The sequence below is a fragment of the Canis lupus genome, chromosome 34, assembly GCF_048164855.1.
Source record: "Canis lupus baileyi chromosome 34, mCanLup2.hap1, whole genome shotgun sequence".
In the NCBI taxonomy this organism is placed as follows: domain Eukaryota; kingdom Metazoa; phylum Chordata; class Mammalia; order Carnivora; family Canidae; genus Canis; species Canis lupus.
In genome coordinates, this window is record NC_132871.1 from 26427734 (window position 1) to 26450529 (window position 22796).

Here is a 22796-nt window from a genome sequence, read left to right on the forward strand (position 1 = left end):
GTTGGAATGCTAAGAAGTCACATGTCTTTTCTAAAATTACTCAATGTACAGTGACAGAATGAACATTAATAAATAATTAAATAAAAGCAGTCCATGTCTTACTCTAGGCCTTGTGCTTTGTGATTCCAACTCGTTTCTTACCCTTAACCATCACAATTTTGATTTTTTTCAGCCATTATTGCATTTCTCCATTTCTGTTCAGACCTATTTTTATACCATTTATCCATAAATTGTACTCCATTGCGTTTTATTTATTATCTGTTTCCCCCTCCTGCTCCCCATGATGTTTTTCTATGCCTATCTTCTATCCACCAAGCTGCACTGCCTTAAAGGGAATCCTTTTTTCAAAAGTGAAATTAGGTTAAATATAATACTTCATTTAGGCTGTCTACTGCGTGGCTCTTTGGCCCATGCCCTATCTATGCACCTATTTATTCCCCCCAAAATTTCACTTTCCTTTCCTCTTATACTAAGTTCGACAAAATTTCCAAGTATTTTATGACTACATAGTAAAGAAGACTTCAAAAGTATCAAGTTTAAATGTGCAGTGCTGACTGTTTCCATCTAACCATCTTTACCTAAGCATTTCTTATTTGCAGGGTTCTCTGAATATAGTGATAAAAGAGACAGTTCTTACAATCTTTCAAGGAGAATAAAACAAAAATCTGGAGAAAAACGATGTTTTTTTTTTTTTTTTTTAAGATTTTATTTATTTATTCATAGAGACACAGAGAGAGAATGAGAGGCAGAGACACAGGAAGAGGGAGAAGCAGGCTCCATGCAGAGAGCCCGACGTGGGACTCAATCCAGGGTCTCTAGGCTCACGCCATGGGCTGCAGGCGGCGCTAAACTGCTGCGCCACTGGGGCTGCCCGAAAAACGATGTTTGAACAAAATTATATCAAAAAATAAACTGGGCAGGAGGCATGCCTGGGTGGCTCAGTAGACTGAGTGTCCGAGTCTTGATTTTGGCTTAGGTCATGATCTCAGAGGCCTGATATGAGGCCCCAAATTGGGCTCTGTGCTGGGCGTGAAGCCTGCTTAAGAGTCTCTCTCGCCCTCTCCCCTCATCTCAAAAAATAAACAAACCAAAAACAAAATTCAAAAACTTCACATAGCAAAGGAATCTAAAAAGACAGATATTTGAATCTCATTATTCATTTTATTTAATACCATTTAGAGTATCACAGAATTCTCTTCTAAAATAAAATTTAGTTCAAATAAATCCCAGAATAGTGACACAAATTCAGTATATAACTAATAAGTAATCTGACAGTCTAATGCGGAAAGTTTGATGGGTAGTATTCAAACGTCAAAAGGTATTCCAGTATAAAGGACTGAAGAGATATCAATTTAATCTGAGTTTACACAGTTCATTTTTTTCAGGATTAAAAGCAGCAAGAATAATCCAGCATCCACCTCAACCAAAAATATGCTTTTAAGTTGAAATACTGTCAAAAGTATTACATATAAACCTTTCTTGATTGATCATGTGAGAAACTATAAATTGAGTCCTGGGAATTACATGAAGAAAGCAATCATAATTCTTGACATTCATGGAGAGATTTTACCTTCAAAGAATTTTTATAAACATTAATTAAATCATGCAATGCACTTACAAAATTTCATTAACAGTTAAAGACAGGAAAAGCTACAGTATCAGGTTTGAATCAAACATGATCCTAGCTAGTAAATACACACACACACAAATATATATAAATGAATAGCTCTAGTTGCTCTCAGATATGATGATGAACTATTGGAGGTGGGTTTAAGTAAGTATGAAGGCTGTAAACTGAATGCAGGTATAATTAGGAAAATCCTAACCCTGAATACGCTTAGACTTCATAATAGTTGTGATGTTAAACTCATGAGATTTTATCAGTGCTCTGCAACGTGTAACAAGGGCACTTGCCAACTATCAGTTTTCAACTTAAAAGAACAGATTCACCCGAACCTCAAATTTTAAAAACTCTTCTCTACCTCCCTTTCTTTGAACAAACAATAGGAAACAACGCTGTTGGAGAGTTGGAGGAAGAGCAAAAAGGACAAAACTGTGGAAGCAGGAAAAGGAAACAGCTGTTAAAGTGAGGGAATACAGGGCGAGGGTGAGGAGGCCCAGGCGCCTGGCGAGGAAGCCAAGCCCCCAAAGGGAGAATAAGGGTTTCCTCCAGAGGAAACAAAGAGCAGATCAGAAGTAATTCTCAACTGTCTTGTGTCCTGTGGCTCCTGAATAAATGTGAAAGCTAAGTCAGCTCTCTTTCATGCTCTCAACTGAAGACTACAAATTTCAGAACTCTAGGTGCCCAATCATACTGTGTATTCATGTACATAGGACAGAACTAGATCCTGGTCCTCTGAATGAAAAGCCCTGAGGGCAGAAGGAGCCTAGTCGGACAGCTGAATTTCAATCACTAAGCTCCAACTTCCTTAAAAGTTACCATTCCCTCTTTCCACTTGCAGGCAATGAGGGCTTTCTCATGACATGGTTTCTGCTGTTCTGAAGTTCCAACAGATGATGAATGTGCACTTGTCTGACATTTAGTTATATATGGAAAATAGATGTGTATATACTGAGTTGGATGGATGACTGCATGTGAATACAGGACCTTTTGCCTTCTGGTGGCATGTTCAATTCAAACCACATTCACTAATCAGAGCAAAAGGAATCACCAATCAAAGCAAATTCTTCATTGCTGTCACTGTCTCCTTTATGCAGCCTACATATCAATGGAATGAAACAAATATAACCAGGACTTTTTTTTTTTTTTTTTAATTAAGGGTAGTGGTGGTGAAAGTAGAATAGGAGAGTGTTTATGGTAGGGAGAACCAAATTAAGATTTCTAACTTGAAAATATTTGAGGCCTAAATTACCCATTATTTCTTAGTCCACAATGCTATATTATACTACTTCCTAAATGGAAGTAACTTTGTCATTTTGTGGACTATAAGGATATCATAACAAAGTTTTAGAACAATAATTTTTACAGCTTGGAGGATTTCTACATACTTTTATTCTCATGAGTCTCATAATGCCCTCTGCAGTAGGCAGTCAACTAATTACTCTTATCCCCATCATTCAACAGACTAAGGCTTGGGAACACTTCATGGTCTGGCTTGGGTCACACAACTACAAAGTGGTTATGTTTCAACTAAATGTGGCTCTCCTGAACCCTGGACAAGAAACAAAAGCTCAGCAACCGGTGGTGGAATGGGAGTGGAGGGACAGGGGAAGATGTCTGTTAAATGCTTATGAATTGTGTGACCGTTAGCAGCAACTCAACCCATTTACACTCAGTTTCTTCATATTTAAAATGAAATAATCCCTATAATGCTTAAATTACAGGGTCATGGGGAATTTCTTTTTTTAAAGATTTTATTTACTTATTCATGAGAGAGACAGAAAGAGGCAGAGACACAGGCAGAGGGAGAAGGAGGCTCCATGCAAGCAGCATGGAGCTCGATCCGAGTTCAATATGGGACTCGATCCGGTGATTTTGGGATCATGTCCTGAACCGAACGAAAGTAGACACTCAACTGCTGAGCCACCCAGGCATCCCAGGGCCATGGGGAATTAAGGTATGCACTTGCACAGCATCTGACCCATAGTAAGTGCTTAGTAAGCACTAATTATATTTCTCTCATAAAAATCTTACCCTGCCTATTGGTGAGGATAACCAGATGGGTAGAACTAATCTAGTCCTTCAGTGGAGTTTTTCCCTAGTTATGGCTTCCTAATGCATTCTTTTGAAAAACTGTTTATTTGGATCCTTTGTACTATGTAATCATTTTTCATTTCTGTCATCTTTGATTAAAAAGCTGTTGACAGGATTAAAACTTCTGGGTATCCAAAGCTTATCCTTCTAATGCCAATTTATTTTCTAATTTCAAATATTCCTAAGGTATTATACTTTTCCCTAACTTGTTAAATAGGATATATAGAACATACACACTTTTCTTGATAATTAAGAGCATCACTATGAACACTCACAAGATGAAGACATCATTAATCACTGGACATGCCTGTAAGCTGCTGTCTCCTTTCTTGACTTAGAAATGTCAGCTGGTGCTACCACTGTTCCCCTTCTAATTTTGATCTCCACTCTTTCTGTTCCTGACATTTGGTCCCTCTCATCACCCCTCCCCCCATCCTTTACCCAAATTTGCATATCTAAAACATATTCTACAAAAATACAAAGATAACCAAATTAAATACTTTAAATTAGAATGAATGAAGTTGAAGGGCTAAAGAGTAAAATATAGGATCCATGTAGTTATTGAGAGACATTTTAATTGTAATTTTTAGTATGTTTCAAAGGGCTGAATTTGCCAGTAGCCTGACATTTAAATAAATGCATGGGTACGTGCATAACTGGGGTGTATGTGTATGCATGAGTGCAGTATGTGGACATACTGAGTATTTGGGGGGGTAGTTGCTATTCAAGATATTTTATGTGTTTTATGTTACAGTTTGGGGCATATAGATTAAAAATGGGAAACTTTATTTTTTTTTATTTTTTTAAATGGGAAACTTTAAAAAGTTAAATATGATTTGGTCAACAAATATTTGAGTACTGTATTTACCATGTACCAGGCACTATTCTAGGTACTGGGAATAAGAAGTTGAATAAAATAGATAATTTTCTTACTCTTATGGATTAAAATGTTTGAATTAAACAATGTCTTGTTTTCTTAAAAGCAATTTGCTTTATTTGAGATTATACTTTGAAATTTACTCATTTCCAATTATAAATTGGAAAAAGGAAATAAATTGTAAAGGAAAAAGTTTTTGAGTAATGAGGGAATTATTGAGTAATGAGGGAAGTACATTCAACGTACTTACAAATATAATGTGAGACTCGAGTTCTCTGGAGAGAAACCTGATCGTATTATAAAAAATACTTAAATTTAAAACGCTGTGGTAATATAATGATTTTTCCAAAAGCAAGGAATGGAAGTAAAGAAACAGATACAAAACATTTAGGATCTCATAGCAACATTGATTATCACAGAGGGCACATTCAGCAATTTACATTACTATTTTTCAAGATAACAGCATGTATAGTAGCCCAGGGCAAAATGTGCATAGTGATCATTCTGAATTGAAGCTACTTGGGAAACAGTGCAAGGATACTCAGACTCTGCTTCCTGAAACAGGAAACATGTCTTCCATATGAAAAGTGCCACCCTGTTCCAAGAAGAAAAATGACCAGAGACAGGGACTTTAAAGCTATAAAGGCTATAGAAATAAACCTTGTTACTTTTCTACTGAACTACCACTACTACATCAGCCCAAATTTCACTTTGAATTCCTTACTAATTAAGGTTCCTAAGCATCTGCCTTCTTTATCCTGCCAATTCCTCACTACTTAACATCTCTTTTTCTAAAATGTCTAAAACCTGCCTGCCTTGGTCATTTTTTTGGGTCTCAATTTCATTATTGGGCCTCCACATACATGTAATAAAACTTTGAGTTTTTTTCCTATTAATCTGTCTCAGGTCAGTTTAATTCCTAAGCCAGCTAGAGTAACCTTCACCAAAAAAAGGAAAAACTTTTTCCTCTCCTACACGTGAAAAGCTTAAAATGAGATTTTAAAAAAAATTAATTTCTATTATCATTTTACAAGAATGGCAATATCATGAAAAATTCAATATGAGGATTTTTAAAAATTTAAGCAGTATTTACAGGAGAAACAAACTTGAAGCATATTAAAAGTTTACTGAGAACACAAGGGAACCAAGTTTTAGTCTATTCTTCATAGCTACTCTTTGTTACAAATGTTAAATAGAAAAACAAAATCATCTTCCAAGAAATATAAAAATCAATGTAATGACTGATTCTGGTCCTTTATGGACCTACCATGAAACATCTAGTACAGCACAGCCGAGCCTAAGGGTACAGTAAGGCAGGTTGAAAGAGTGAGGAGCCAACAAGGCCCAGGTGCCAGGGCACCCACCCTATTCCCAGGGAGACTGACAGTTGTTAATAATTATTTTCGATGATCCCATTGTTGCTCAACTGGAGCATGCATTCCCAGCTTTTGGGGCTGCTTGCTCTTAAGACCAAGCCTTGTCTAGATCGTGTTCTCCAAAGGGAATGTACGTTCCCCCTGGTTCTTTACCCCTACTTACCAGCCAGGTCCTAATGAGACTGGCAGCTAACTCAGACCCAGAGAAGGCAACTGTGTGGCAATGTTGTCTTGGCTAACTCTGGACTGCTACTCTCTGTAACGTTTCATGAGAGAGATTATATTTCTATCTTGTTTAGGACACACTATTATGTTGTCTCATTATATTATCAGGTAAACCTGAAGCCCAGTGAATACATATTTATGACAGAGCTGACTGTTAGTGCGTACCTGCCTCAACTCCTGTTCTAAAGCTTAGCAGAGGCTATTCTGAACATCTTTATTGGGTTTTGAGCATCTTCACTGGATGGTGATCAATGGGCTGGGATCATGGTCTCTATTTCAGTCTAATACAGGGCTGACTGAAGGAGGAGAGGAGCAGAAAAATGAAGTAAGTTCAAGCTGTAGGCTTTATGGTCAGTCTCCTGGAACTGAACCTTTTGTCAGTCTCTGGATTCTAACCAGACTGTGAACATAAGCAAGTTTGGTCATCAAACAAAATCAGTACCTATTATGCAGCAGGTCCCATTCTAGGAACAAAGGATTCTACTGTGGATGATGGTATTAACATTCTGGAGGACCTGTGTTCCACAAGCTCTTTTATGACTCACCTTCCTCATCTGTAAACCAGGAATAACAATAGCAACAGACTTATCATAGGATGGTTGTGAGGATTATGTGAGATGATATGTACAAAGTACTTAACATGCACATTAGTACTCAATAAATATTAATGATGGTTAAGAACCGTCAATAATTTGTGCTTGGTGTATAGATAATAAATGCCATAGCACTGGGGCACTATTCTTTAGCCCTCAGTAAGAAACACAAGTCAGCACTGCTGTGTCCAATCAGAGTTTGGTATTCATTTTATTTGTAATGTTTTAACTTTTCTTATCTCTGCCATCTGTTTGATAGGAATTGTGTATATGTCTTATAGACAAAGACTTACTGAACATAATGTGTCTCAACAGAGCACTTGGGATCTAGTATTAAAAAATAGAAAATATTAAAAGCTTTCAGGAAATTAATTCCTGGATTCTTTTTGATAGGATAGGCTGGGAATCTTCTTTAAGGGATTCAAAATAGAACATTAGCCATCTCTCTGTGATGATGTTATGATGGAGCACACCAGATTGCTTGAGCACATCATCCTGCACTGTGAATCAGAACTTACTGCCTCTACCCAGTCACAGCTCATATTCTCAAAACAATTAATGGCTCCTCAGATCCAACAGAGAGCTCTTGTGCAATAACCATATCACATCATTTTAGACTACAAAATGTCAAATTTATTTCAGGTAAAGAAGAGTCTTAAGGCAGATTCTAACAAAAAAAAAAAAATGGGGATTTTCTCAACTCACCAAACAAAACTGGAAGATTGGGAGTTAAAAATTTCTGGTAGATAAAGATGGAAAATAAATGTAATGCTCTGCAGGAAATAAAGAGCAACAGAGTAAATAATACTCCACACTGGGTGAGAGGCTTCATTTTGCTATAACAATTTCAAGAGCAATTAGATTTGAATGTCAGCTTTATCACTAAAAACTCCCCAAAAGAGAAAGTGTCATTATTCATGAAACACCTGAGATAGCTCTGCTTCTAAGGAGGGACTTGACCATCTATTAAGTACCCACCATTATCCGCATTTTAAATATACAATCAACAACCTATACATTATTACTGTAATTTTACAGAGGAGGAAACAGACTATGAGAGGTTAAGGATGCCTGCCCAATATCATAAAATTATTTGTGGGAGTCTGGATTTGAAGCCAGGTTGGTTGGACATCAATACCTACATTCTTCCCACCAATTCCTAGAGGAATTCTAAAACAACTGAAATCTTGGGACACCTGGGTAGCTCAGTGGTTGAACGTCTGCCTTTGGCTCCGGGCATGATCCCAGGGTACTGGGATGGAGTACCACATCGTGCTCCCTGCAGGGAGCCTGCTCCTCCCTCTGCCTGTGTCTCTGCCTCTCTCTGTGTCTCTCGTGAATAAATAAATAAAATCTTAAAAAAATAAACAAATCTTTAGAAGAGTACAGTGAAATTCTATTAAGAGTTCACTGAGTTAGGATTACCAGATTATTACCATAAATAATGAGGGTAACCTCATTTAAACATATGTCCTTAGGACAAACTGAAGCCCCCAGGGCTCTGTGTGCCTCTTCTAGAGGATGCTAGGGGTGGGCTGGCAGGTAGGCTGGCAGGTAGGCTGGGAGGATGCTCTAGTTGATAGGCTGATCATGATCAGCCTACCCAGGAGCACCTTCCAAATCATCCAACTGAAGGTAATGGGAGCTCGGTTCTCCTTGCTGTTACCCCTTACCTACTCCCTGTCCTGGGCTCTCAGGTGGCCATTTGACATTTTTTTGGAGCTGTCAAGGTACTTGTAATGAAACATGGTTTCCTCGAGATGTTTAAAAACTTATTCAGGGCAGTCGAAATGCTAGCTAAAATAACCACAGAATAACAAACTGGATCTTGTGCTTTGCAATATTTTGTGGCCAGTCTACTCATTTTTTGTGCATTTCTAGTCTGCCTGGGAAAGACAACTCTGAAATTGGGTTATTTTCCAGACACAAGAATTATACTAGGTATGGCTCCATATTTTTTTGCATAGTTCTAGTCATAAAATAAGACAGTCCTAATTACTACATTTACCTTTTTGTGTAGGAATATATCATGAGAGAACATTTGGGGTACACCAGCCTGAGTTTGCCAGGTCAAATATATCAGCCCAAGTGATGGCAAGTGGCTTTGGACCGCATTCAGGTTATGGAAGGCGAGACCAGAGCAGTGACAAATTCTCAACTTCTCTGTAAAAGCACAGTATTTCTTCGGTTTTAGACATGACTCACTAAAGCTACATTTTCAATGAAATATAGCTAGAAGCATTTAAAAGCTAGGAAACATAGTCACGTCAGTACAGATGATCTCCACCCCCCACAAAAACGTGTGACATCACTTCAAGATATAGTCAGTCTGCTGTCACTAGGCTGTGGGGTTGGAGTCAACTGTATATCTATCTGCATATGCAGAAGAACCCTAAGTGTAGTGTGGTTTTGATTAAGATCAAGGACCACTATTACTCTGGAAAACAAACCCATTTCTGAACAATCTCTTTTGACTACTGATTTTCTCCAGAACTGATTTTTCTAATAGCGAGGAAAAGATAATCAGGTAAAACCTATCATAAACATGTCAGGAAGAGACTATTTACTCCGGAAATGCCCTTCCTACACTGCTTTTTGGGCAGGGGTACTTAGTTACTCCCTCACCTTTCCTAGGTAATTAATGTGAGTCTCTTGTGCCTAGTGTATTTGTGTCTTGTTTCCTACTTCTTTTCCACAAACATTCAAACATTTTCAACAAGTATGTATTCTACAAGTCTTGAGAGCTGATCAGTACCAGACACTATTCTAAGCTCTGGAAATACAGTGGAAAGCATCCTTGGAATTTATATCCTGGAGGGGGGCAGTCCAAAAACATGGGTATTTATTACACCTCTCTGCATCTTCCTTCTTTTACTTAATGACACTCGGTAGAATTCCCTCCGAGGCAACTAGTAAAGATGTACCCATGGAATTTCTTTTTTTTTTTTTTTTTTTTTTTAAGATTTTATTTATTTATTCATGAGAGACACAGAGAGAGAGAGAGGCAGAGACAGAGGCAGAGGGAGAAGCTGGCTCCGTGCAGGAAGCCTGATGTGGGACTCGATCCCGGGACTCCGGGATCACGCCCTGGGCTGAAGGCAGTGCTAAACTGCTGAGCCACCCAGGGATCCCCCATCTAAGGAATTTCTTAATGACATTCCTAAAATTACTCTAAAGATAGCTGCAAATAGTTGAATTTGCAAAATTATTTTAAGATGATACAACACATATCTCCGCGGATCCAGACAGACACTGACCCCTCCCATTAGTTTTGTCAGCATGACATAAGGGCCCTTCAGCACGTAACCCCTGACTGGTCCTTTGCTAGGAACTCCTTCCATGGGTCAAGTCTTAGCCTATGACCACCCTGTTGAGTATACCTCATTCTGGATCCAGGACCCTCCTAAGTGGCCCTGGGCTAGAATATGTTGCTTCCATAACTTTTTTATCATCTCAATTGTAGTGAATGTTTGTTGAGTACTTACTATTTTAATAAGACTTAAAGACATTATTAGGACACAGGAGCTTTCACTCAAAGTTCAAAGTTACACAACATAGCCAGGGGTAGAAGTGGGAGCTCCTGAGCTTAGTAACCACTGCCTTGATACTGTTCTGGATCTGAAAACTGACAATCATGCAAAATTTTCCATTTCAAATATGATTGATCTGACAAGTTTTCCACATCTTACAACCTATAAAAATGTCTGTTCTTTCCTTCTCTGTCAACCATAATCTATAGTAACTTTTTATTGTCATTTTTATAAAGGCTTCCTCCTTCCTAGGTCATATTATTTTGTGACTTTAGAATTTTTATTAAGCACTACATGTGTTTTATAAGAAATTTGGAAAATTCAAAGGGAAAAGCGTATCTACTTACGAGTACCTCCTGTATTATTGAGTGCACATGTGCATATATACATATGTATTTCTATAACAAGATTCTACACACATAGATAACTTATGTTTTCATTTGTATTATGAACACCCTGCAGGTCATCAAATATTCTTTAAAAATGTGATTTTAATGGCTGTGCAAACTCCATCATATACATATACTATGATGTAATCATTCTACTCATATTGGGCAATTAGGTTGTCAATTTTTAGATATTAGAAACATCACTATAATTAATATCTTTGTGTTAACAGTAAATATTTCTTTAGACTGGATCTCCAGAATCAGAATTACTGAACCAAAGATAGAACCAGTTTTAAGGCCTTTACCACAGATTATTAAAGTGCTTTCCAAAATGGTTGTGTCAATTTACTCCGACCAAAACTACATGAAATTGCCAACATCACAACACTTGCACTGTTTTATCTTTAATAGTTGGCAACATAAAGCAGATATATTCCCATTATTTTAATTCATATTTCTGATTACTAGTGAGTTGAGAAAATTATTTCATGTGCATATTGGTCATTTATACTCCTTTTGTTGTCAATTATGTTAATATCAAATACTCCCCTTGTTCCTTACTCATTTGTAATTACTCTACACAGATTACATTTATTTTATTCACACATTCAACAGGTATCCACTCAACTTCTGTTGCTTACCTTGTTTGATGCTAAGGATACAAATCCTATCCTTTGTAGTCCAGAACACCTTTGGGAATTTCCTTACAAGACCTTTGCTAAGTGAGTATATATCAACATAAATAAGATATTACTAACGTTGATATTTTAAGTACAATTAAAATACTACTTAATAGGCCCAAGAAATATGATAAGAATAGGAATTTGTTTCCAGCTCAAACTGCAGATTTCTCTCTCTTTTTTGTCTTTACAAATTCAATAAGCCAATAAACCATGACTCAAGTCATTCAATATAAGTTTACAGGTTGTAAAACATTGTTAAGTGCTGAGACAATGAAAAATGCCACTGAATTCCTTGAACTCTGCACTGACTGGGTATTCTCCCTGTGGACTGTCTAAACATGTAAGCAGCTTAGCTACTATTATCAAAAGTGAATCAGAATAGTAACAATGGCCAAAAATGGCAGTCACCAGAATAGCATATGTATGTATGTATCCATCCATCCATCCATCCATCCATCCAAGGAGTATGTAGCTTGTGGACCACAGGCAGCAGGTGAGCACAAGAGAATAACTGCAAAATCTAATTGATAACATGTAACAAGTCTTGATTTGGAGTCTTAATCAAGGGTTGTTTGGAGTCTTGGTTTGGAGTCTTAATAAAGAAAGATGCACTAGTTATTTTATAACATGAATTTCTCATTTGTGAGTCTTAAATTCAGTTACTCTCTGAAGAAAACACATCTTTAATTACCAGAAAGGATACCAGGGTACAAAGGTGACTATATCTCATGAGAGCCTGAATATCTGAGAATATCTTTTTAATCCTTCACATATTAGACAATTTAGCTGGGTGTAAAACTCCTGGATTAAAAGCATTTTTCCTTCAACACTCTGAACACATTGCTCTATGTTCTTCTTATATCTACTGCTTCAACAAAGCTAGTTCTCAGTCTGATTTTATCTGTTGCAGATAAATTATTTCTTTTATATAGCTTCTTGTAGGTGTTTCTCCTGTATCTTTGTAAATATAAAATTTTGTCAAGGTTATTCCTAGACTGGTCTCATAGGTGATGCCTGGAATGTGATGACCCCTTCAAATCTGGACATTCACAGCTTTACTTTCAGCTTAGAAAAAATGTTTTAAAATTAAGCATTGTCTTTGTTCTAGCTACTATAAAATCTTTCTTGAGAACATTCACAATGCTTATGTTAGATTTATTTTCCATATCCTCCATGTCTAGTAACATTTATCATATCCTTTTTTGTTCTTTTCCTTTATATTCCAAGATAACTTCTCAACTAATCTTGTGACTGTCAGCGATTCACTTTTCCTCTGTATCCATTCTTCTCTTTATTGCTTCCACTGCAGATTTTAATTGCCTAGTAAGCATCTCTGTAACCTAACTGCCTGAATACGAATCCCAGATTCCCTGCTTATTAACTGCATAAGTTTGGGCAAGTTAATCAACTTTCCTGAGTTTCAGTTTCCCTTTAAGTAGGGGCAATAGTAACAACTATCTAAATAATTCAGGATTTTTACTTAAAAGCAACAGAAAATGCCATGGCTAATTTAAGGATTAAAAAAATTTACTGAAACTATTTACCTGTATCACTTAAGACTATATATTTTCCCACCAAGTCTAATAAGGTACAAAAATGCATGGAATAAAGAAATTTGGACCAGAGTTCTGTGGCCAAAAAATGGAGATTTTCAAAGCATTAACTTATGAAGTTGGGATAAAGAACATTGGAGATCCTCCATATGTAGCATTTAGCACAATGCCTGGCACATGATAAATTATAATGTTAGCTATTAGTTTCCTAATAGATTTCTATTCCACAGAGTTCACTGATTCTTACATTCTACCTGTATGACAAAATCTTTTCTAAAGTTTTCATTTGTTTCCAGTAGTGGTAGTGTTAGCAGTGATGATGATAGGAAGAGAAGAAAACAGCAGTCTGGCTGTACTAAAAAGCAGCAAACCCCCTAAACCGATGTTGGGTCAGTCTATATGATCATAAAGGCAGAACTGGCATAGATAATTCACTGACTATTCTTTTCAATGCTGTTCTACTGGCCTTACAAGAGGAGAACTCTGAGAATAGGGTGAATATCTTCATAGTTTTAATGGGAAATCAAAAAGTTTTATCAAGAGTTCAGAAATTTAAAAAAAATTCAACCAAATAAAATAGTTTCACATCAGTAAAATATGTTTTCTTTATTCTGTGCTGCAAATCAAATAAGCCACATATAACAGCATTCTGTTCAGTATGCATTAGTTATACAAATCTAAATCTTCCTATTCTTACCTACAGACCATCAAATCTTCTCATCAATCAACTTAAAATAATGCCAACAGTAGCAATTACTAAGATACATTTCTCTACAAAATAATTTAATAAGAATTCACTTTTTCATTTTTCATTATACTTTGCTAACTGAAATAAGAGAAAAATCAAGATCCTGCTGTGAAGCGCTTCCATTATGTAAAGGAAACAATATTCACCTTATTAAGAAACAAATGAGAAAACAGGGCAATGGAATACTCCAACAAGCTTCTCCCCTTATAGCAGTTATGGTTTTCAAGCAGGAAACATAGGAGGCACCTAAGGTCATGAATGAAAAAAAGGAGGTGCCAAGTGCAAGGCAGGCTATTTTTTAAATAAAACAATTTATGAAAATACTTGCAAAGAGGAAAACTGATAGTTTACATCAACTTTATGATGGAAAGGAATTTCTACAGGAATAACAGAATGCACATATGCTAAGTACAAAGGAAATAGTAAGCCTTAATAGTAAGCTAAGGAGGTTTATCTTTATTTAGGGTTTAGGAATGATTTTAGAAGAACTTCCAAATCAGATATATTTCCATTACAGAGGATGATACCATATGATGAATACTTTTCTGATGTTATGCTGCTCTTTAGCAATTTTCCTATGTAAAAGTATGCAAATTAAAACATAAATTAAAGAGCCTATACATTGAAAAATGCCTTGAACTCCAATTTTTTTTTGAACTCCAATTTTTAAAGGAAAATTACATTTTCTTTCAAGAGCCAAGAGATTTCAATTCTAAGAAAACTATCTTTCAATTAATTATCAATTATCTATCAATTAATGATAGCCACATTCATATCTGAAATATGACTTATATAGAGTTTAATTGGATAACATACATTTATCTTCAGGTTTCAAAAATGTGGTCTTTTTTTTTTTTTTTTAATGTGGTCTTTCAATGTGTTTGGAGACTATTTCTATTACATGCAACCCCTGTATTAAGGTTTGAGTACATAAAAACTCTTAAGACTCTATAAGCTAAGACAAAGATCTGTCTTTGAACTACTTGAAAAAAAAAAAAACTTAGGAATGTCTAGAGTGAAATAATCATAACCTAAATTACTTTGCTGACGTACAAGCATATCTGATCACTTTGGAAACAATATATTCATAATATATAAACAGACACAGTAAGACCATATGGGCCCATTTCTGCAGAAGTAACAAAAATGGCAATTGAGAAATTGAGAGCACTTGCACATGAAGACAGACTGTTTTGCTATAGCTATGGATTAACTGCAGGGTTAGACCTGAGGGAAAAAGAATGTTTCTAACATATTCTTCTCTCCAGAAATGATTCTAAAAAGAAAAACAATCACACAGTGCAGAGAATTCAGTGCTGAACGATCCTGTCACCCATTTAATCTCACCAACTCAGCAGTCACTCATTTCAACATTAATAGCATAAGGTTTGCATGTACAGGGGAAAAAATTTTTCATATATTCATAATTTAACTCTGAACAGGAATTGTTATTCAACTGAAAAGGAAATTATCATTTTAAGTATACAAAGTCAGGCTTAACTTTCAGTGTTAATAAAGGAAAAATACTCTATTACTTTCAAATGTAAACAGAAAGGTAATGCTAATTCGACGGTAAAAATTGAAGTTAAAAATGCCTAAGTTAGCAAATTTACATAAAACTGATATAATACACATCTATAGCCTGCTTTAAAAAAGGAGCAAAAGCACAAATTGTTGGATTTTGTGGTTCCATTAATGAATATTCATACTGTACCAATTACTTCATATAGAAGTATAAATATGGTCTGTGCCTCTCATTCTTCTGAGTGAATCAGAAGAGATCATCTACAGATCATCTTCTTAGGCCTCCTTACTATCCTTCCCCTCCCTTTCCTGGACAGAGTGCTTGGCTCACAGTAGGCTTTCAATCGACATTTTTTTATTTAGTTAAAAGCAATCACTAAAGCTAACTTACAGGGAGTTGTAAGCATTTTTACATTCCCATTTCATTAAACCAATAAATATTTTTGGGCACCTACTATATATTTCATGCTTGCATATGTGATCTAGCTATGTGTGAAAAGCCAGACGGAGCCTGTTCAAATTCCTAGGATTTAAGAGCTCTTCAAAACAAAACAAAACAAAACAAAACAAAACAAAACTTAAAAAACTAAAGTCTGAACAAACCTAAGATGTCTCCAACTGAATCAAACAGAACAAATACTTAGTTATTCAGGATGTACTCCTGGGACATGTAAGACTGGGCAACTTTGTGAACAGGTCCAGCTGATCATTTATCAAGCTATCACAAAGTGTATAAACTTGTTGCTAGCTAAATTGGCAGTCTAATTTTTTGTTGACGGGCAATTTTTTTTTGCATACATTCACATCCTGAATAAACCTGTTGGCCATATTCTGTTGTATTCCTTAACCACAGAGATACCTGAAATGGAAGATACCCTCACCATCAACACACGGAAGAGAAACGTTATATTCTAACCACAGCACACACAACTTAAGAGGACTGATCTGAAAACCGAGTGGCAGGATTCAGAATTTTTGAATACAGCCAAATAGTGTCATAAGAGCTCTGCCACTTGACCTCATACCTCATGTTGAACCACATTTCTATAATATTAAGGAGGTATAGCTGTAAAACTTGATGATCCTACAGAAATCGCTAAGAAAAGATCCAATCTTACCTTGTGTTTGATGATGCAGTTCAGGCATGGAAGACTTCATTATATGTTACACAGTAATTACAACTTCCAGGATAATTCAGTTACCAGTAGGAAAATGATTAAGTTACTAACGGGAAAAATGTGAAGTTTTAGGCATTGTACTTACAGTGCTTTTAGCTAAGCAAAAAACTATGCTTGTTTACAGTTCAAATAAAAATTCCGTCTTCTGCATGTGGTTGAGGTGTGTCAGAGAATGATTTCATTGTAAATAAACTTAGGGGCCAAATAAAAGGAAGCTGCAAAGGCAGGTGCACAACAGTTGAGTTGTTTCAGTTTCAGAGGAATAAAGTAAATAATTGCACTGGAATTTGTTCAGTTCTGGGCATTCCGCCATACAGGAAGGGTGTGTAATTACTGAAGCTAACATATCCACGTAAAAATGAAGTGATATCAATAGGGCACAGTTGGCTCCAAAGTTCCTTATTCTATCTTTAAAAATTAAGGATCTTTAATGACTCTCCTTTCAGCCTTTGATATTTAAATATCACTTAAGTTAATACAGATACACCGAAGGTAGAATTGAAATTTTCACTGAAGTCAGAAAATATTGTCTTGAGGCTTCTGAGAGCCTCACCAGTAAAGAACAATGCAATTTTCACTCATCAAAAATAACAATTAGTACCTAATTCAGGATTTCACCAGAGTAAGAAAAGCATACATAAAATGAGCATGTTTTACCAAATCTGTTCTTCTGTGCTTACGATTTCATGCTACCTAGATTGGCCTAGACCTTAAATGTCATTTCCAAACTTCTTAAATCAGAAACCAAAAATATGAGAGTGCGGTTTTTGAGGGAACAGCAGAATGGGAGAGTGCCTGACTATGGCCAAGTTCAAATAGAGATTTCAATTATGCAAGCTATTTTATGACAAGATAAAAGACTGTAATAAATATTATGTGTGATTCTGCAGAATACAAACCAACTTGCATCCTACATAGAGCCATGAAATATGCTTTTTAACCCTATGATAGGCCATATAGTCTTTCAAAGAGTGTTTCTACAATCCTGATTACATCCTATCAGTTATAGAAACTACAATATCGGGACACCTGGTGGCTCAGTGGTTGAGTGTCTGCCTTGGGCTCAGGGCGTGACCCTGGGTCCAGGGATCAGGTCCCACACTGGGCTCCCTGCAGGGAGCCTGCTTCTCCTTCTGTCTGTGTCTCTGCCCCTCTTTGTGTCTCTCATGAATAAATAGAATCCTTAAAACAAAACAAAACTACAATATACTCTACCAGTTGATGGTAAGGTCCTATACTCAGCCCTTGGCTCTTTGTACCTATGAAGGTAGCACACTGCCACATCTAAGTTGCAGGGCTAGTGGCAGAGCTCTGGATGAGTAGCCAGTGTCTTATCAAATTCCAATTCTACTGCATCCAAATATTTACCAACCACTTCAAGGAGAACTCAATCATTTAAGTCTAGGGATTTCAAAGGAAGCAGGGCCCTTTGAGGGCACATTTGGCCGTATTTCTTTGTCTTACTACATGTAAGATACTAAGCTAGGCACAGACCATTCTTATTTTTTTTTTTAAATGTTTATTTATTTATGATAGTCACAGAGAGAGAAAGAGAGAGAGGCAGAGACGCAGGCAGAGGGAGAAGCAGGCTCCATGCACCGGGAGCCTGACGTGGGATTCGATCCCAGGTCTCCAGGATCGCGCCTTGGGCCAAAGGCAGGCGCCAAACCCCTGCGCCACCCAGGGATCCCAGACCATTCTTAAATTGGCCAGATACTTGAAAACTATTGCGATACACAAAAATATTTCTTGTTTCCAATATCTGTATTCATCATGGACTCCTGGATCTTTATTTGGAATTGAGCTGAACAGGAGAACCTGACCAATGCTGATTCTGATTATAGCCAAGTAGTGGCTTATGTTTAATTGGCACTTCATGTAATTTCAGATTTGAATTCAAAGATCACATTATTTTGTTATTCCCATGGGATGATTTTTAGTTCTCTTAAAGCATGATCCTTGAAGAGATTTCCTCAGGGGTTACTTCTATCACTTGGTAAATATTATGCTGGTGGATATTTTGTGACATCACCAAGATAAACCACGTCCTCCTTTCTGCACATTTAATTTTCAGCTAAGTTGGACAGATGGGAGGTGAAATTCATAACATCTATGTCATTATTTGACAACTAATAGCAAATAAAATTTTAGTTTGCTCCATGTAGAGATCAGATTTAATTCCTAGGTCAATATGGATACATTCCATTCAAATTGTCTTAAGGATAAGAATATATGGCTGAGTAGCTCCATTTCTCAGTGCTATCTGTGAGCTTCTCTTGCTCAGTAATGTTCTATGAATGTGGCTACAGGTCCTATTATCTTCACAAAACAGTTAGGTTGGTTACGAAGTAACCTGAGAGCCAGTATTATTCATCCACACCCTTCCTGAGCAATCGTTTATTGCAAGTCTAATGTTATTAAAGGCTCTAGAGGAGAAGCCTGTAACATATGCATGAAACAATGTATGAAACATGGCTCTGTCATCAGGTAGCTGATCATATAATCCAAGGGAGCATACAATAAGAGTCAAAGCACTGTTATAAAGTGCTAAAGAGGAGAAGAGATCTGACTTCAGCTGGGGTACAAGTGGCTTCACAAAGAGACAATGCTCGAACACAAGTAGGCTCCTTCTTTCTATCTGCCAAAGAGCAAGGATTTTTTCTGTCACTGGGCAGGTATGCACTTAAGTAACTAACATCAACATAGAAGGTTATCACTTTACAAAAGAGAGAGAATGTGAATGTCAACATTTTGTCAAGGAATAAGGAACAGCTTCTGTCTTTGGGATCCTAAGGAAAGTGTGGCCTAGTAGAGTAAGATATAATTGTGGTTTGACACCCAAAATCCAATTTCAGATATTAACAGACTAATGCTTTGCTAATGAGACTGCTTTACTCAAGAAGAACCCAAACTTTTCCTCTCAAAATTCAGGTGTGTGTTAAAAGACATTATTTTCCAATTCTTTAAGTGCTTTGACATCATGTTTGGGTTGCACTAAATCAGCATGCTGGTGAAATTTATTTTTACATGCTTGATTTCTTATAATACATACATAAAACTGTTCTAATTTGTGAGACCAGCAAGGTGAAGGTTTGAAAGTTGAATGCCATGTAGAATTAAAATACTGTCATAGCATAAACATAGCTCAACCTTGACAAAGTTGTTTTATCTTCATATCAATGTCCAAAGAAGGCTCACGGAATCCCCATATATACTTAAAAACAAAAATACCAGTTCCTCCTAAGAGAAGCCTTTTCTTCTTAGGTAGAAATGCCGATTAAAATAGTAATATTAGACCTTTGGGGGGCACTTGGGTGGCTCAGTGGTTGAGCGTCTGCCTTCGGCTCAGATCATGATCCTGGGGCCTAGGAATGAGTCTTGGATTGGGAGGGAGCCTGGAGGGAGCCTGCTTCTCTGCCTATGTTTCTGCCTCTCTCTCTGTGTCTCTTATGAATAAATAAATAAAATCTTAAAAAAAATAATAACATTAACCTTTACTGTGAGCATTTACTGTCAATCATCACTGTAAGCATTTTATAATGGTTAATTTAATATCCTCAATAACTACCATTGTCACCAATTTACAGATGGATGAGAAACGAAGGAACAGAGAGGTTAAGTAATCTTCCTAAGATTACACAGAAAGTAGTACGTGCAGGATAGGAACCCAGGCTATCTACTCAGTTGCACTAAACGTCTCTTCTTTCTGCACCCCAATAAAACATCCTTCCTGAGACATGGCTGCCATCAAACAAGGTCTTTTCTTTGAGGTCAGAGCAGTTCATGTTTTCACTCCATGGCTGTGAACATTACATTGTAGTGAAACTTAAAAAAAAATTATATATCCCACCCAGAAGATTATTCTTTTGACATAAGACATGATCAAGGACATTAACTATTTCACTTGGGCCTAATACAATTAAGAATGTCACATTCTGATTATTTTCAAATCAAATATATAAGGTGAATACTAACTAGCTTTTTATTCCTGACTTTTCTGTGCTGTCTCATTGGGCAGATGATAGGGAGTGCCATTTCAGGAAAGCCCTACGAAATTTCTACCCCCTCCTCCCCCCAAAAAAGGAAATTTCTACCCCAACTATAAAGAAATTAGAGGATCTTGCATGGCAGCACAAAAGTTCTACAGAAGCTCAAGTTGGCTATTTAAAATCAGGTGACTATTTTGGAACAAGAGATGGATATGGTGTCTTGGGTTAAACGAAATGCTTAGTACTGAGCACTGATAAACAATTTTAAAAGAAATTAAGCATGAAAACTGCAAACATATTAATGGATTCAAATTCTTAGAACAGGAATATCAGAGTAGAGTTTATCCTCCCACTAACTAAATAATTTGGGATATATATGGTAATTCTCATAAATATCAAATACCTGCATTCTTTAGGCTATCTTCAGAAACAGGAACCTTTCATGCTATTTCCCAGCACATACTCATTCAGAACACTATTTATCCCAAAAGACAGAATGTTGAAGTCATTTGAGACTGTCAAGGAATTCCAGTGCCAAAATCATGATAGTTTTCCAATTTTCTTCAACATGTAAGGTATCATCTGGTTTCAAGGTACAAATGCAAAGTTCCTGTAGCTGTGTTTACTGAACACAGTTTCTAGCTTTACGTCAGTTCTGGGCATTTTGATAAATTTACCATCATGTTTCACTAAAATGCAAAATATGCTAAGAGCTCCAAATAAATCAGTCTCATTTTACAGTTCCTTGGGTCAAATCTCTACAACTATGAAGTACAGTAAGAAAAGAGTCCTTTCTTCCTCATTTTCTCACCTCAGAGGTGAGAAAAGCTTGGATAATCTATAATTTGGTAGAAAACGAAAACAATCCTGACTATAATTTTTTTGTGTGTTTTCTCAAATTTTTAGTTTGTGGAATGTTTTGGAAACTTCAAGTTTCAGTGGGGGAAGGAAAATATATCTTGCTATTAGAGTAAGCTATGAAATAATTTTTCTTGAAAACATAGCTCTAATGTCAAATATCATTCTGGAGTATTTTTTTATTCTGCATGTTTAGCTTTAAGTTACAGCAAACAGTAGAATAATGAGGTATGAAATATTTCTTTACTCTCATCATTAGTCATCTGAATTGCTGATACTGATTTCTGAAAGGATATTCCAGCAAATATACACTTAAGTTTGTAATTCTTGAGAAAAAAAGAACCAGTGGTTTAATCATAAGGTCAAAAAAAATGTATTATTAACTTATTTCCAACAGAAAAACTCTCATAGAACACCTCTTCATTTGTTTGGTTTTGTTTTTGAGGGAGGGGGCAGAAAAGAAAACTATCCCTGGAGCTTTAAACTTACATTCACCTTATTAAGCTTTTAAGTCTAAAGAAATTAAATTCAGGCATTCCAATTTCTCTCAGCACAACTGATAAGATCTAATTTAGAAGGCTACTTGTATGTGAAGGATACAAGGTATTAAGTACCTTAAGAAAAGTCAACATAAACATGACATTGAAGCAAACTGGCACAGTTTGACAAGTTTTAGAACACTAGCTCACAAAATGAATATATTTTGATTCAGACAAACACAACAAATACAGCCTTTATCCAAAAATCACAGAGACAACCCTACAGAATACCTATGTTACAATGTTAAAATGTTCAACATCTCTAAGATACTACAGGCCTCAAGTTGCCAGAGTCCTGATAGAGAAGTCAGCAGTGTAAAATATGCTTTACAAGGCTTGCGTGCATGCACACACTCTGCAATGTGGGAGAGACAGAGACACCAATCACCATCGATATTGTCCTTACTTGCAGACGCACAAGTATCCTGCATGTTCCGATTCTGACTGGCACCTGGAGCGGCTCTACGTGCCAGTCATCCCAATGTACTCAGGGATGTAAACACCTTATAATTAAAAAACGTGAAGGCATCAAGGACGTTAGACAAATTTAAAACACAACCAAAGATTAATTTTTAAAGGCATTGAAGAAATAATTGATTGCACATTCCACTAAGAGGAGGTACCTGCTCCTTCACGGAAGCTAGAATAGTGGTGGCTGTGGTCTCGGGTTCCATGCCTGGGCCAGTGGAGGCAGCTTCCTGGCAGGTCTGCGGTTGCCCCTCCTCCACCAGTGAGGCCTGCTCGGGAGCGGGCATTCCTCCTGCAAACAAGCAGGCAAAGAGTTAACACCTGCTCCTGGGCTCCTATGCAGGAACAGACAGGGACAGGATCTGCAGATGGCTCCTAGGAAATACTACACTTCTACACACACAACTCCTCACAGCAATCTGATTTTTTTTTTTTTTAAGGATTTTATTTGTTTCTTCATGAGAGACACAGGCAGAGGGAGAAGCAGGTTCCCCACAAGGAGCCTGATGTGAGACTCGATCCCTGACCCCAGGATCATGCGCTGAGCCAAA

General features: G+C 36.7%; 1 protein-coding gene across 17 annotated transcripts in view; it reads right to left on the reverse strand.

The window, feature by feature from the left end:
• PKP4 (plakophilin 4) overlaps positions 1–22796 on the reverse strand; it is a 232869-nt gene that overhangs the window by 138332 nt on the left and 71741 nt on the right. For 14 of the 17 annotated variants that reach the window (XM_072811079.1, XM_072811077.1, XM_072811078.1 and 11 more), the window contains one exon: positions 22401–22537. In XM_072811079.1, the coding sequence (XP_072667180.1) occupies positions 22401–22532 (132 nt within the window). In that variant the 5' untranslated portion in view covers positions 22533–22537. Of the gene's footprint in view, positions 1–22183; positions 22281–22400; positions 22539–22796 lie in introns of those variants that run through there. The other 3 variants (XM_072811087.1, XM_072811086.1, XM_072811084.1) reach the window with 2 other exon arrangements.